This window comes from Petaurus breviceps, unplaced genomic scaffold, assembly GCF_028583685.1.
Source record: "Petaurus breviceps papuanus isolate PSGF00001 unplaced genomic scaffold, PetGlider_PUasm1.0 89794, whole genome shotgun sequence".
Lineage (NCBI taxonomy): Eukaryota > Metazoa > Chordata > Mammalia > Diprotodontia > Petauridae > Petaurus > Petaurus breviceps.
This window is the reverse complement of record NW_027187123.1, coordinates 65925-77502: the sequence shown is the minus strand read 5'-3', so window position 1 is coordinate 77502 and position 11578 is coordinate 65925. Positions and strand designations below refer to the sequence as shown.

At 56.6% G+C, this 11578-nt stretch overlaps 1 protein-coding gene across 1 annotated transcript in view; it reads right to left on the bottom strand.

Annotated features, from left to right (window-relative positions):
* Positions 1-6634, bottom strand: part of CD81 (CD81 molecule) — a 32062-nt gene extending 25428 nt beyond the window's left edge. The window contains exon 1 of the mRNA XM_069107293.1: positions 6467-6634. Within this exon, the coding sequence (XP_068963394.1) occupies positions 6467-6532 (66 nt within the window). The 5' untranslated portion in view covers positions 6533-6634. The remainder of the gene's footprint in view (positions 1-6466) is intronic.
* Between the last annotated feature and the right edge of the window lie 4944 nt (positions 6635-11578).

The window sequence follows — 11578 nt, the reverse complement described above, 5'->3', positions numbered from 1 at the left end:
GTAATGTAGCGTGTAGCGCAGGGGATCACCTTCACTACAGTAGCAATTCTCAATAGGGCTTATTTTCGGGGGAGAGCTTATTTTAGAGGAATCTTACACAGTAAGCGGAGGGCTTATTTTCGGGATAGGTCTTATTATCGGGGAAACACGGTATGTGCAGAGGAGATGGAGAGAAGAGAAACAAAGAAAAGGCCTGGGAGCAGAAAGCACAGAGAAAAGTGTTCACTGAACTGTCTGGCACAGTCTGGGCCCCTTGGCTCAGCCTCCTCCTCTCTGGGCCTCAGTTTCGCCAGATGTCAAACAAGGTTTCATCATGCTCTTGGGAACAAGATAGGGAGATGTGGGGTGGGGGGAGCGGGATAGGGAGGGGAAGGTGATGGTGCAGTGCGATGAAGCCAGGCTCCCTGGATGGCTGAACTCAGATGTCAAGGAGTCAGTGCCAGCCTGGAAGGCTGTCTCCAGTGGCATGCCCCAGGGCTCTCTGACTGACCCCCTGCTGGCTATCATTTTTTATCAAAAGCAGGGTTGGCATGTTTATCATGGTGAAAGTAGGTAAACTGCCCTTTAGGTCAAAGAATCAGGCCAGAAAAGATGGCGGCCTGCAGAAGCCAGAGTGCTAGGCCCAGTCCCACAAGATGAAATGCATCAGGACCTATGATGGCTAGGATGAGGGCTAGGAGCCCTCAGGGGGCCCTAAGGTCTCGGGGGCAGCTAGACAGTGGACAGGACTGCCTTGGCCTCCATTTTCCAGATGCAGAGACTGAGCCCAGAGAAGAAGAAGGGGCTGGCCTATGGCCACACAGGTAATCTAATCAAACTCCCCTGTCACAAGCCCAGGGAAACATTACTAACCCTTCCCAGCCCCCCCAGGCCTCAATACTACCAGGGGCCTAGTGCTGGTGAATCTAGGTCAGACACAGTGAGCCCGACTGTAAAAGGAGAACTGGTCCAAGGATTCAGCTCTAGGCTAGCCCCTGATCAGGAGGGGCTGTCACACCACCCCCCAAGCTCCCCAAGCCAAGCCAAGCTTCAGCCCTGCTACATCACCAAGCAGAGAAGGGACCAGCAAGGCCACAGACATTCGTGCCCCCATCATTCAGATGGGCAAACTAAGGCGAAGGGGAGGCATTTGCCCAAGGTCACTCAGTGAGCCCGCAGAAGAGCTGAGATGTGAACTCGGTATTCTCAAGGCCCAGGCTGGGGCTCTTTACTTCAGACAATGGCTCCTGTCCTAGGCAATTTCTGCCTCAGTCTCCACATCTGCGAAAGAGGGCATTGAACTAAATCCACCAGCAGCCCCCCACCATTGGAAGGCTAACAGGGTGGGCCTGGGAAGGAGAATTTAGTGTGAGGAGGCAGAGGGGACATTGAGAAAGAGACAACAGGTAAGGAGAAGCATCTGGGGGGAGGGGGAGGTGTACCTAGGCCAGGGCATCAGACCCCTTTCTGTTTCCTGGATCCTTCCCTTTGGCCATCTGGAGAAGCTACTAGACTCCCTCTTGGAGGCATAAACTAAAAACATAGTGCACGCCCAAGGAAACCAATTACATTCAAACATAGTCACAAGAATACTGCAAAAACCAGGCTAATGCTCTGTGTTGCATTTTCAGAGAAACAGACACCTCACATGAACTGATGAGGTCCTGAACACAGCCAGGAAAGACCCAAGAAGAAGGATCCCCTTAGGGGCCTATGGTGATCTGCAGAAGCTGCTGCCCCTTCCTGTCCCAGACCGGGAGGGCCACAGGCTGCTGGCCACGGCACATGCTCTTGGACACAGCCGTGATTGTGTACCCTGGACTTTTGAGTCCCCTCACCCCCACAATGGAAGTAAGGAGAGAAAAGTCCACTTTTGTTCAATGAAAAAAAAAATGCAATGTACTTTTTAAAAAAGGGTGGGCCTGTCTTGGTGTTGCTGACAGTAGAGGTTAGGTGACACATCCAGGGTCACACAGCCAATCTGTGGTGGAGAGGCAGAACCCAGGCCTTCCTGACCACTTTGCCATTCTGACTCCAGCCCACAGAAGGTGCCTAATGAGTGAATTAGGGCCCCCTGCCCCAGGCATCTAGGGCTGGAATATCTGACCCTCCCAGGCATCAGGCTGCCCCTTCCCCATCCTCCAGATCCTTCCAGCTCCCTCCCCAGGAGCCATCATGGTTAACTCAGACCCAGGGTCTCCTTCAAGATCACACACCTGAGGGTCCCCAGCACAGAGCCAGGGGCAGGCAGGAGCATTCTTTCCATGGAAAGCCTCTCCAGCTTTTTGTCCAGCCTGGCCCAGCTGGACAACCCAGGAAGAAATGGCTAAGTAGGCCACATAAAGCCCCCACCCAGTGCAAGGGAGCAGGGCCGGAATGGCCCTTCCCCAGCTTCAGGCCTGGAAAAAGACCTCCCACAGAGGGGAGAGGGGGCAGGGGGCTGCCTGGGGCCAGATCCCAGGCCCACAATGCCATCTAATTAACCACCATCCTGGTGATCAGGCAGGCAGCCTCGGGCCTGGCCCACTGCCACCCAACAGCCGGCTCCTTCCCAGGGCAAGGGAAGCCTATCTCTGACAGGGGGTGGGAGGGCTCTCAAAGGGCCCGTCAGCCAATGCCAGGGGCAGCTTCCAACAGCTAACTCTACCTGGCCTTCCCCCCAGAGGCAGAGGAAAGATGACCCCTACCCACCCTACCCCCACCATCTGGAGATGCAAGGCCCTGTACAGTCCGGGATGGGGTGGGGCACAAATGGCTGAGGCAGGAAGTGCCCACCTCTGCCCAGGGCTGTATGATGCCCTCATGCCTCTCTGAGGTGCCTCCCACCTCCTGCTAGATCTGGGAGGACACTCACAGACCACAGAGGAGAACACGGTCCACAGAACCGTCCCAGCCTCACCCTGCCATGGTTCTATAGGGGAAGGTGTTGAGGGCGGGGAAGCCTGTTAAAAATGAAATCCTGCCAATGACAACCAAAAGCAAAGAAAAGGGAACGGAAATTTGTGGTTGCAAGTGTGCTTGTTTACTGGGGAAGCCACCTGCCCCTTCCTGAGGTCTGCCCAGGCAGGTCAGCTACTCCAAAGCCACGAGCTGCAGGGGCTTGCCACTTGCCCCCCCCCCCCCCCCCAGCCAACCTCAGGGCTCCACTGAGGCACTAGGAGGGAGAGAAGAAGCCAGACTTGGGTCACTGCAACCTGGCCTCTGAGAGACCCCACACATACCTGCTGGTGGCCCTCACTGTTCTGGCTTCTGCCCTCAGGGGCCATTATCCACAGATGGGACAATAGCATCTAGGCACAATGGTCAATCACTGACCATGGCCCAGAAGGCTGCCGGGAGCTGTCAGAAGGTGCCCAGGGTGGGCCCATTTTCCCCTCCCCTCAGCTCCTCCTGTAGAATGCAGGGGCTGGCAAGGACCGGAGCCCCACGTCTCTCTCTGCTCTAGTCCCAGAGATCCTAATCAAAGGTTCTCCCATTCCTGGCTCCCTAAGGTCTCCAAGAGGACTGTCCCCATTGATGAGAGTAGGAAACTGAGGCCTTGAGACAGACTCAAGGTCAGTCTACATGGTGTCTACATGGCATCTCCAGAGCACTGGGCCCTCTTTCCTCTGCTGTCCCCTCTGGCTGTCTGGGCTGCCTCATCAAACCTAAGACATGTCCAGAGCATGTGTGGCCAAGTGGGAGCTAACTGGCTTGCACCACGCCCAGGGCCAGCCTCTTCTACACTCCAGGGCTCCCCAACAACTGGGCAGACACCCGTTTCCCCAACCTTGGGGCTTTCTCAGTCACCTATCTGCTGCACATTGGTGGCTGGGGGTGAGGGAGGGACGAGAACATTCAGAGGGTGCCCACCCCCTCTCTACCATCATGCTGGGCCCAGGAAATGCCAATCTTTCCCCAAGCTGGATCCTCCCAAGCCAGCCTAGGAAGAAAACAAAGCAGGGCCCACCCCCTATTTGGCAGTTAGAAACAGTTTCAAGAGGGGGAAGTGACTTGGGACCACACACTGAAGCAGAAGGGAATGATGATTATCTGGGGAAACTGAGACCAGGGAGGGGGTCACATGGAGAAGTGGCAAAGTTCACATTTGGCCTCAGGCCTGCTCCCTCCTGGGGGGTCACCAGCATCAGGGTCAGACTCTGGCTTTCCTGACGTGGAGAGAAGCCCGCTCGGGCCACCAGCATACTAGTCTGCCTTCTTACTTTCTGGGTGCCCATCTACCAAATGAAGGCTCTGCTATCCACCCTCCCCAGGCTGGGCACTGGCAGGGAAGCTGTCCAGCTCCTACTGGGCCTGGTGTCTGGCAGCTGGGCCAGAGCGGGCTCCCTCCCGGGGCCCTTCCAGGTACACGGCCCATCTCCATTCCAGGCCCTCCAAGCCTGCAACGGCCAGCCGCCCTGCTCAGCTAAGACACATCCACCCCAAGCTGCCCTTGGAAACCACTCAGCCTCTGCAAAAGGGGTTTAAGGGGGAGTCTGGCTGAGAGCCTCAGCCTGAGGGGGGCTGCCTGCCAAGGAAGGGACCCACTGGGGCAAGATTCCAGAGTTCCCCCAGGATGTGAGGAGAGGGAGGAAACAGATCGTTCTGGGACACACTCACACATCCTCCTGTTCCCGGCAGCTCATGCCCTGCTCCAAAATTAAGCAACACAATCTGAGAATGACAGGAAACGAAACAAACCCCCACCCCCACCCCCACCTCTGGAACAGAGGTCAACAGAAAGCAAAACCTAAGGCCAGGAAGAGAGAAAACCCACGGGGGCGGCACGGGGAACACCGTTCCCAGGGAGCCCCACGGGGCACACGGACCCTAGGGAGCCCCATCCAGGGAGCGCCCCCCGGGGGAGGGGAGGGGCAGATAGGGCTCCAAGCCTTGCTCAAGTCATTTCATTTCTGGGTGCCTTTTTGGAGAAAGGTGAGGACTACAGGTGGTAACCTTTCCCTCCCAAGCAAATGACAGAAAGTAGGCAGGATCTGGGCTCTGTCCACCTTAGGGAGTCCAGAATGGGGGGCCAGAACTGGCAGCCCAGGTGTTGTCACCCCACAAAGGGTCACACACACCACACTCACACATACACAGATACACCACACACCACACTCACACACACACACACCACATACCACACACCACATACACACTTCCCCTCCCCACACCAGGCTAGACACACACACACACACACACACACACACACCAGTCCAGGCTCCTCCCAGGCTCCTTCACTCTTGGAGAAAGACCCAAAGATTACAAAGAACACACAAGCTGTTTAGAGCTGGGAATCTGGCAGGCAGGACAGGGCCACAGGAGGGAAGGGTCCCACGTGCCCAGGAAGGACAGGCCCACTTGTTTCCTTACTCTGAGAACAGAGCTGGAACCCCAAAGGTCTGAAAGGGTGACCCCTCCCCCAGGCACCTGCCTTGGGTGTCCCCTCTTGGCAACCTGGCCCCACCTTAGAGGAAATGCACATTCTGGGGACAGGGTTTCTGTCACATCTCTCAGACTCCCCTTTCCCTCCTCCCTCATGGCTTCCACAAACATCCCCCAAGAGCCAAACGAGAAAGTCAGGGTCTTGGGGTGAACTAAATGGAAGGTGCCCACCCCCAGGCTGGCAGGGCAGGGCACCTCCTCACACAGGACTTGTCCGGTGCCCATGCCCATCCCAATGCCCACTGCACTGTGGCAACCGTGGGCTCCTCTCCGGGGAGGGCCCAGAGGGGGGGGTGGGGCCATGGTGGGTCTAGGCCTGGGCTGTTTATCTGGTATCTGGGTTGGGGGAACGTTCAAGGAACCCTCCCCACCTGGCCTGCCTGGCCTTGGGGACGAGCTATAAGCCCTCTATCTGCTCGCATGCACACACCAGGGGCTCCTCCAGCGGCCCCACAAAAGAAACAGTGGGCTGAACATGGAGAAGCGCAGCACCCCCTCCTCATCTGCCCGCTGTCCACACCCCAAAGCCCTGCGGAGGGAGCAGCCAGATTCAGAGGCCCCACCAACAGCCACGGGGCCTCCCCACCCCACCCCCGCGCCTCCAGGCAGCCACAGAAGCCTGGACAGACTGCTGGACGGACTGGCCCGCTCACAGGTGGTTGGACAACTTCACCTCGGCCCACTGCCCCCACCCCACTCCAGCTTTTCGGAGGACGCCCCTCCCAGGAGAGGGGGTGAGGGTGGGCCTTCCCTGGCAAAACACCCCCGCCCACGGACTACCGCGGAAGCAGCTCCATTGTCTGTGCACCCCCCCAAGGCCCCAAGTACGTGCCCACGCACAGCGCGCGCGCGCACACACACACACACACACACACACACACACACACACACACCACATACACAGCACACACACACACACACACACACGCACACACACACGCGCGCTCTCACGTATGCTGCGGCGGCCGCAGCCCAGGGACCCTCCCCACCGCCAAGGCCGGCCAGTCGTTCCGTTGGGCCTCCCCCAAGCCCTCCGCCCTCCCGATCGCGGCCCCCCACTCACCCAGAAGACGAAATTGAAGACGAACAGCAGGTATTTGATGCACTTGGTGCAGCCTTCCACCCCCATGGCTGCGCGCAGGCCGGGACCGTGCTGGGGCGGACCGGACGATCGGGGCTGGCTGGGCACGGCACGGCCGGACCCACGGGCGGCCGCGGGAGGCCCGGGAGGAGATGGGGGGCGGGGGGCGCTCGGGCTGGCTGCTCGGCCTCGCTCGCGTCCCGCACCTCCGCTGATGCCGCCGCCGCCGCGCTCGCTGAGCTCACCGCTCTGGCTCGGCTGTGCCCGGCGCTCAGTGGCCACCCTCCTCCTCCTCCGCCCCCGCCCCGCCCTCCCGGGACAGGCCCCGCCCCTCCCCCCGCTCTCCGCAGCCCCTCCCCCCGGCCCGGCCTGCGGGGCAGGGTCCGCCTGGCATCGGTGCCCGCTGCCCGGAGCTGGACCTTGCCCTGCCTTCCCTGTCCCGGGCCGGGCCCAGCACCGTCCAGTCCCTTCCCCAGCCGAGCCCCGGGCCGGGGGACGGAGGCAGGAGAAGGAGCCGGGCGCAGCGCAGCGCTGTCCAGCGTGACCTGGGCTCCTGGCAGACCCAGGCCCTTATCTTCAGGGGCTCTGCCAGAAAAACGCCCAGTGGATTCACCGGCCTGTCGCCTCCCTCCCTGTCTGGATCTGTCCGTGTCTGTCACACACACACACACACACACTCACCCCCCCACATGCACACACACGTGCACACATGCACACGCACTCACACCCACATACACCCCTATATGCACACACGCACACTCACCCCCACACTCATGCACATGCACACCCGTGCATACGCACTCACACCCCCACATACACACACTCATGCACATGCACTCACACCCACACATACCCCCACATGCATACACACTCACACCCCACACACGAACATACACATGCACACTCACACCCCACACATGAGCACACACACGTGCACACACACTACACCCATACACTCACACCCACACCCCCACATACACACTCACACACATGCACATCCCCACATGCACACAATGTACATTCACACCTCCACACACCCACTCACACCCACACCCCTCACATACACACACTCACCCCCCCACATGCACACAATGCACACTCACACCCCCACACACTCCCACTCCCACATGCACACTCACACCCCACACATGTGCACACACACACTACACCCCCACACACTCACACCCACATATACACACTCACACCCCCACACAGACCTCTAAGCACCAGCTCCCAGGGAGTGCTCAGGCCTTGGGTTCCAGTTCTGCCAATGCTCTTCCCTACATGTGACCATGGACTTCTCTCCCTGTTTCTTGGAGTTTCAATTTGCTCATCTGTAAAATGAAAAAACGGGGAAGGGGGGATCCTCTTCCCTAAAGTGTTCTACAGACTGCAGAGTGCTACAGAAGCTGGTGCGGTGAGCAGGGGGGCAGTACAAGGCAAAACCCTTTGTATTGGGAAGTGGGAGGAGGACACTGGGCCGAATTGGGGGCTCTGGAAAGGTAGGGAAGCCCAGCCCTTTACCTGGTAATCTCACCGGCTCCCATGGATTTAACCACCGCCTCTGTGCTGCTGTTTCTCAGATCTGTTTATCCAACCCTGACCACTATCCTCATGTCCTGATTTGCATCTCCAGCTGCCACTTACACAGCTCAGAATGGATGTCCCATAGGTGCCTTAAGCTCAGCCCACCCAGACACCCTCCCAGGCCTAGGCCCAAAGTCAGCAGTGCATCCACTGAGTACATATCTAGGCTCTGGAGTGTCTCGAGATGGCAAAGCCTTCCAGCTCTATGAGAGCAGCAAAGGACAGGGGGATGTGAACTCCTGCCCACAATGACTGTGTTATCAGAAAGACCAGACACAAATCCAGCCAGGAGCAGAGCCAATGACACAGAAAACACACAAACATGGACATAGAAAGATAGCCACCCAAGAGAGAAAGCACCTTCAAGAAGGTGGATCCTACCAAAGTGCTGACCCTCAGAGACAGTAGAGAGCTGTAAGGGAGCAGCTGAATGAAGACAAGAGGTGGGGGGAGAGGAGAGAGAGGGACAGACAGAGAGAGAGGGACAGAGAGAGAGAGAGAGAGAGAGAGAGAGGGACAGAGAGAGAGGGACAGAGAGAGAGGGGGGCAGAGAGAGAGAGACAGTCAGAGAGAGAGAGGGACAGAGACAGAGAGACAGAGAGAGACAGACAGAAAGAGAGGGACAGAGAGAGAGAAGGCCTTGTGCTCCCCAAGAGCTATGAGTGTCTCCTTTCACACACATGTGCCCTACACAGGGGCCTCCTCCCCTCCGTCCCTGGGGGTGCAGAGGGAGAATATATCCCTGGCTTGGGGGCAATGTTTTGTGTCAACGATTTATACCATACCTCCTCATTAAACACCTTTGCTAACAGCTTATTGAGCTACTGGCTGATAATTATTTGGAAGCACGCCAGTAGGGAGCCATGAGTGACAGGGTTGCCCCAACTGAATCTTGGCTCAAACTTACCCACCACATTGAGAAAAAGAGGAGAATCAGAGGAAAGACAAGCCCTTCTGCTCTGGTTGGCCCAGATAAAAGCCTGAGCTGCTTACCTGGGGTTTTGCTTCAGTTCTCACCCCAGCCCCCAAGATGATTGACCTTTGGCTTGTAAAGAAAAGAACAATATAAGCTAATAGACCTGTGATCCCTAAGCCAAGGAGAAAGCAGAGACATATGCATGGGCCAGTCCCTGAAGAGCCATAGTCTGGTGGGACGTTTGAAAGATCATGGAGAACAGGAGTGGGTCTGTAGAAGGGCATGTGCTCCCCTGGTCCCAACAGGGAAGAGAATGAATGCAACCTGTGGGCCCACGCATGGGACGCTGATTCCTGGCCAAATTCTTAGGACCCATTAAGGAAGCATCTGGAAAAAGAGGCGTCGGGAGCACTGGGAGCTGCCGTCATGGTCACATTCAGAAATCTGCTGGGAACAGGGTGACAAGGCCCCAGATCAAGGGCACTGTGGCAAGGGTCTGGCCAAGCACTTGGTAAAGATAAGAGATAAGGATGAACCCCTTGTGTGGATTGTAAGGTGAATCGGCCCTGGATGAATGGCTGGCCCCAAACAATGGCCACCAATGCTGCCAGGAACCATCCAGCCAACCCTTAGGAACCAGGTGTTTTGCCAAGTGATGGAGAGCCAAAGAAAAGAGAGAACACATCCATCCCTCGGGCACATCAGGGGGCGCGGCCCTGGCCTTCAAGTCAATTGTATTTAAACGAAGCAGGGCTGCTCGGAGTCACTGGCCTCACTTGGTCCTCAGGAGCCATCTGGGGCATCCAGTGGGGCAATGTAGATCAGGATCCAGATCTCCAGGGATGTCGTGGGAAACCTTGGCCTTTTTAAGGGAAGGTCTTAAATATGTCTTAGTTTGACTGTGGCAACACCCATTCAGTGACTAAGAGGAGGTAAGAAATAAAGCAAAGAATGGCCTCTTTACCTAGTTAAAAAAAAATCAGTCTGGGAGGGAAAGACCCTCAGGGTTTCTGGCCAAAACAGAAACAATTTGAATGGGAGGATGCCTGATTGCTGCCTTCAAATGTCCCAAGGGCTGACTTTTGCAAAGGGGTTTTATACTTGTTTGGGTTCTAACTCCAGAGGCTAGAACTGAGGGGCAGTTTCCACTCACGGAGGGAGACAAGACAGAAGGAATCAGGGAGGGAGACAAGACAGAAGGAATCAGATGTGTGTGCCCTGAAGATGGGGCTTCCATGGCCACCCACCCCTTTACAGCAGTAACATTAACAGGAAGAAGTACAGACTTACAGAATTCAAACTGTGCCATTGCTCCTGATTTCTGTCTTTCTGTCTGTCTCTGGGTCTCTGGCTTTTTCTCTTGAAAGGCTTCCTGAAGAAGGTGGGTTTTGATCTGAGTTCTGGAGGAAGCCAGGGAAAGTAGGGTGGAGATGAGGCATGTGGGACAAAGGCCTGGGAGATGATGTGACATGGCAGCCAGAAGCTGAATAAAGACAGGCATATCTTCCAGGAAGACGGAGGTGATGGTCCCATGAAGACTCCATCTGCATGTTCTCTTCAGTTCTGGGCTTACAAGGTCATTCGTTGCTAAATGGAGAGTGTCCTCATGAAGGAATGGGGCTGGAGAAGAGAAGATTCAGGAGGGAATCTTCAAGTGCTTGGAGGGAAACAGGAAGCAGAGATCAAGACTGGAGCCAGGGGGGGGAGGTGTCAGGAGAAGCTTCCTAGCAATGAGAGAGCTGTCCCAGTGTGGAAAGGGTGTCCCCCCAGGAGGGCGCCAGCACCGGCTTGCAGCATGTCTGCCCGTCATGATGGGAATTCCTCTCCGGTATGGGCTGACCTGGAAACCACTAAGGGTCCTGGCCCGCTCTAATTCTGCAGCTCCTTGAGCCCTTGGGTGTCTCTGCTTGGGCTCCACGGCTTTCCTTTCTGCATTAAATGGGTTGAATGAGAGCCCACATTTCCCATCCTTCTGCCAAACCCCAGTGACCAAGATACTTGTGCAGGGAGCTGTGGGGCAGGAGAATCTAAATTCAAATCTGGACCCAGACCCATCCACAACCTCTGAGTGCCTTGGTGTCCTGTGGTAACCGAGAATGATGGTGGAGCCTCCCTCCCAGGGGGGCTGTAGGGATAAAACTCGGCTGCACTTGTAAAGGGCTCTGCAAGCTTTGTGCAGGCATCTCCATCGTGTCTGGCTCCGCGACCCCATTTGGGGTTCGCTTACAGAGATACTTTGTGCCCGCTTACAGAGATACTTGGTGCCATTTGTCATTTTCTTCTCCAACTCATTTGACAGATGAGGAAACTGAGGCAAACAGGGTGAAGTGGCTTGCCCAGGGTCACACAGCTAGGAAGGGCCTCAGGCTGGATTTGAACTCTGGTCTTCCTGATTCTATCCACAGTGGCCCCTGGCGGCTCCTTAGCAAGCTTAGTGCTGTATAAATGATGTTATTTCCTGCCTCTGAGCATTTTCTGTGGCTGGCCTCCAGGCTCTCCAGCCTCATGTTGGGTGGCTTCCGGGTCTCAGGCAGTCTCACTGTCTCCAAAAAGCCTTCAAGTCTTCCTGGTCCTCCTTAACCTCCTCTTCC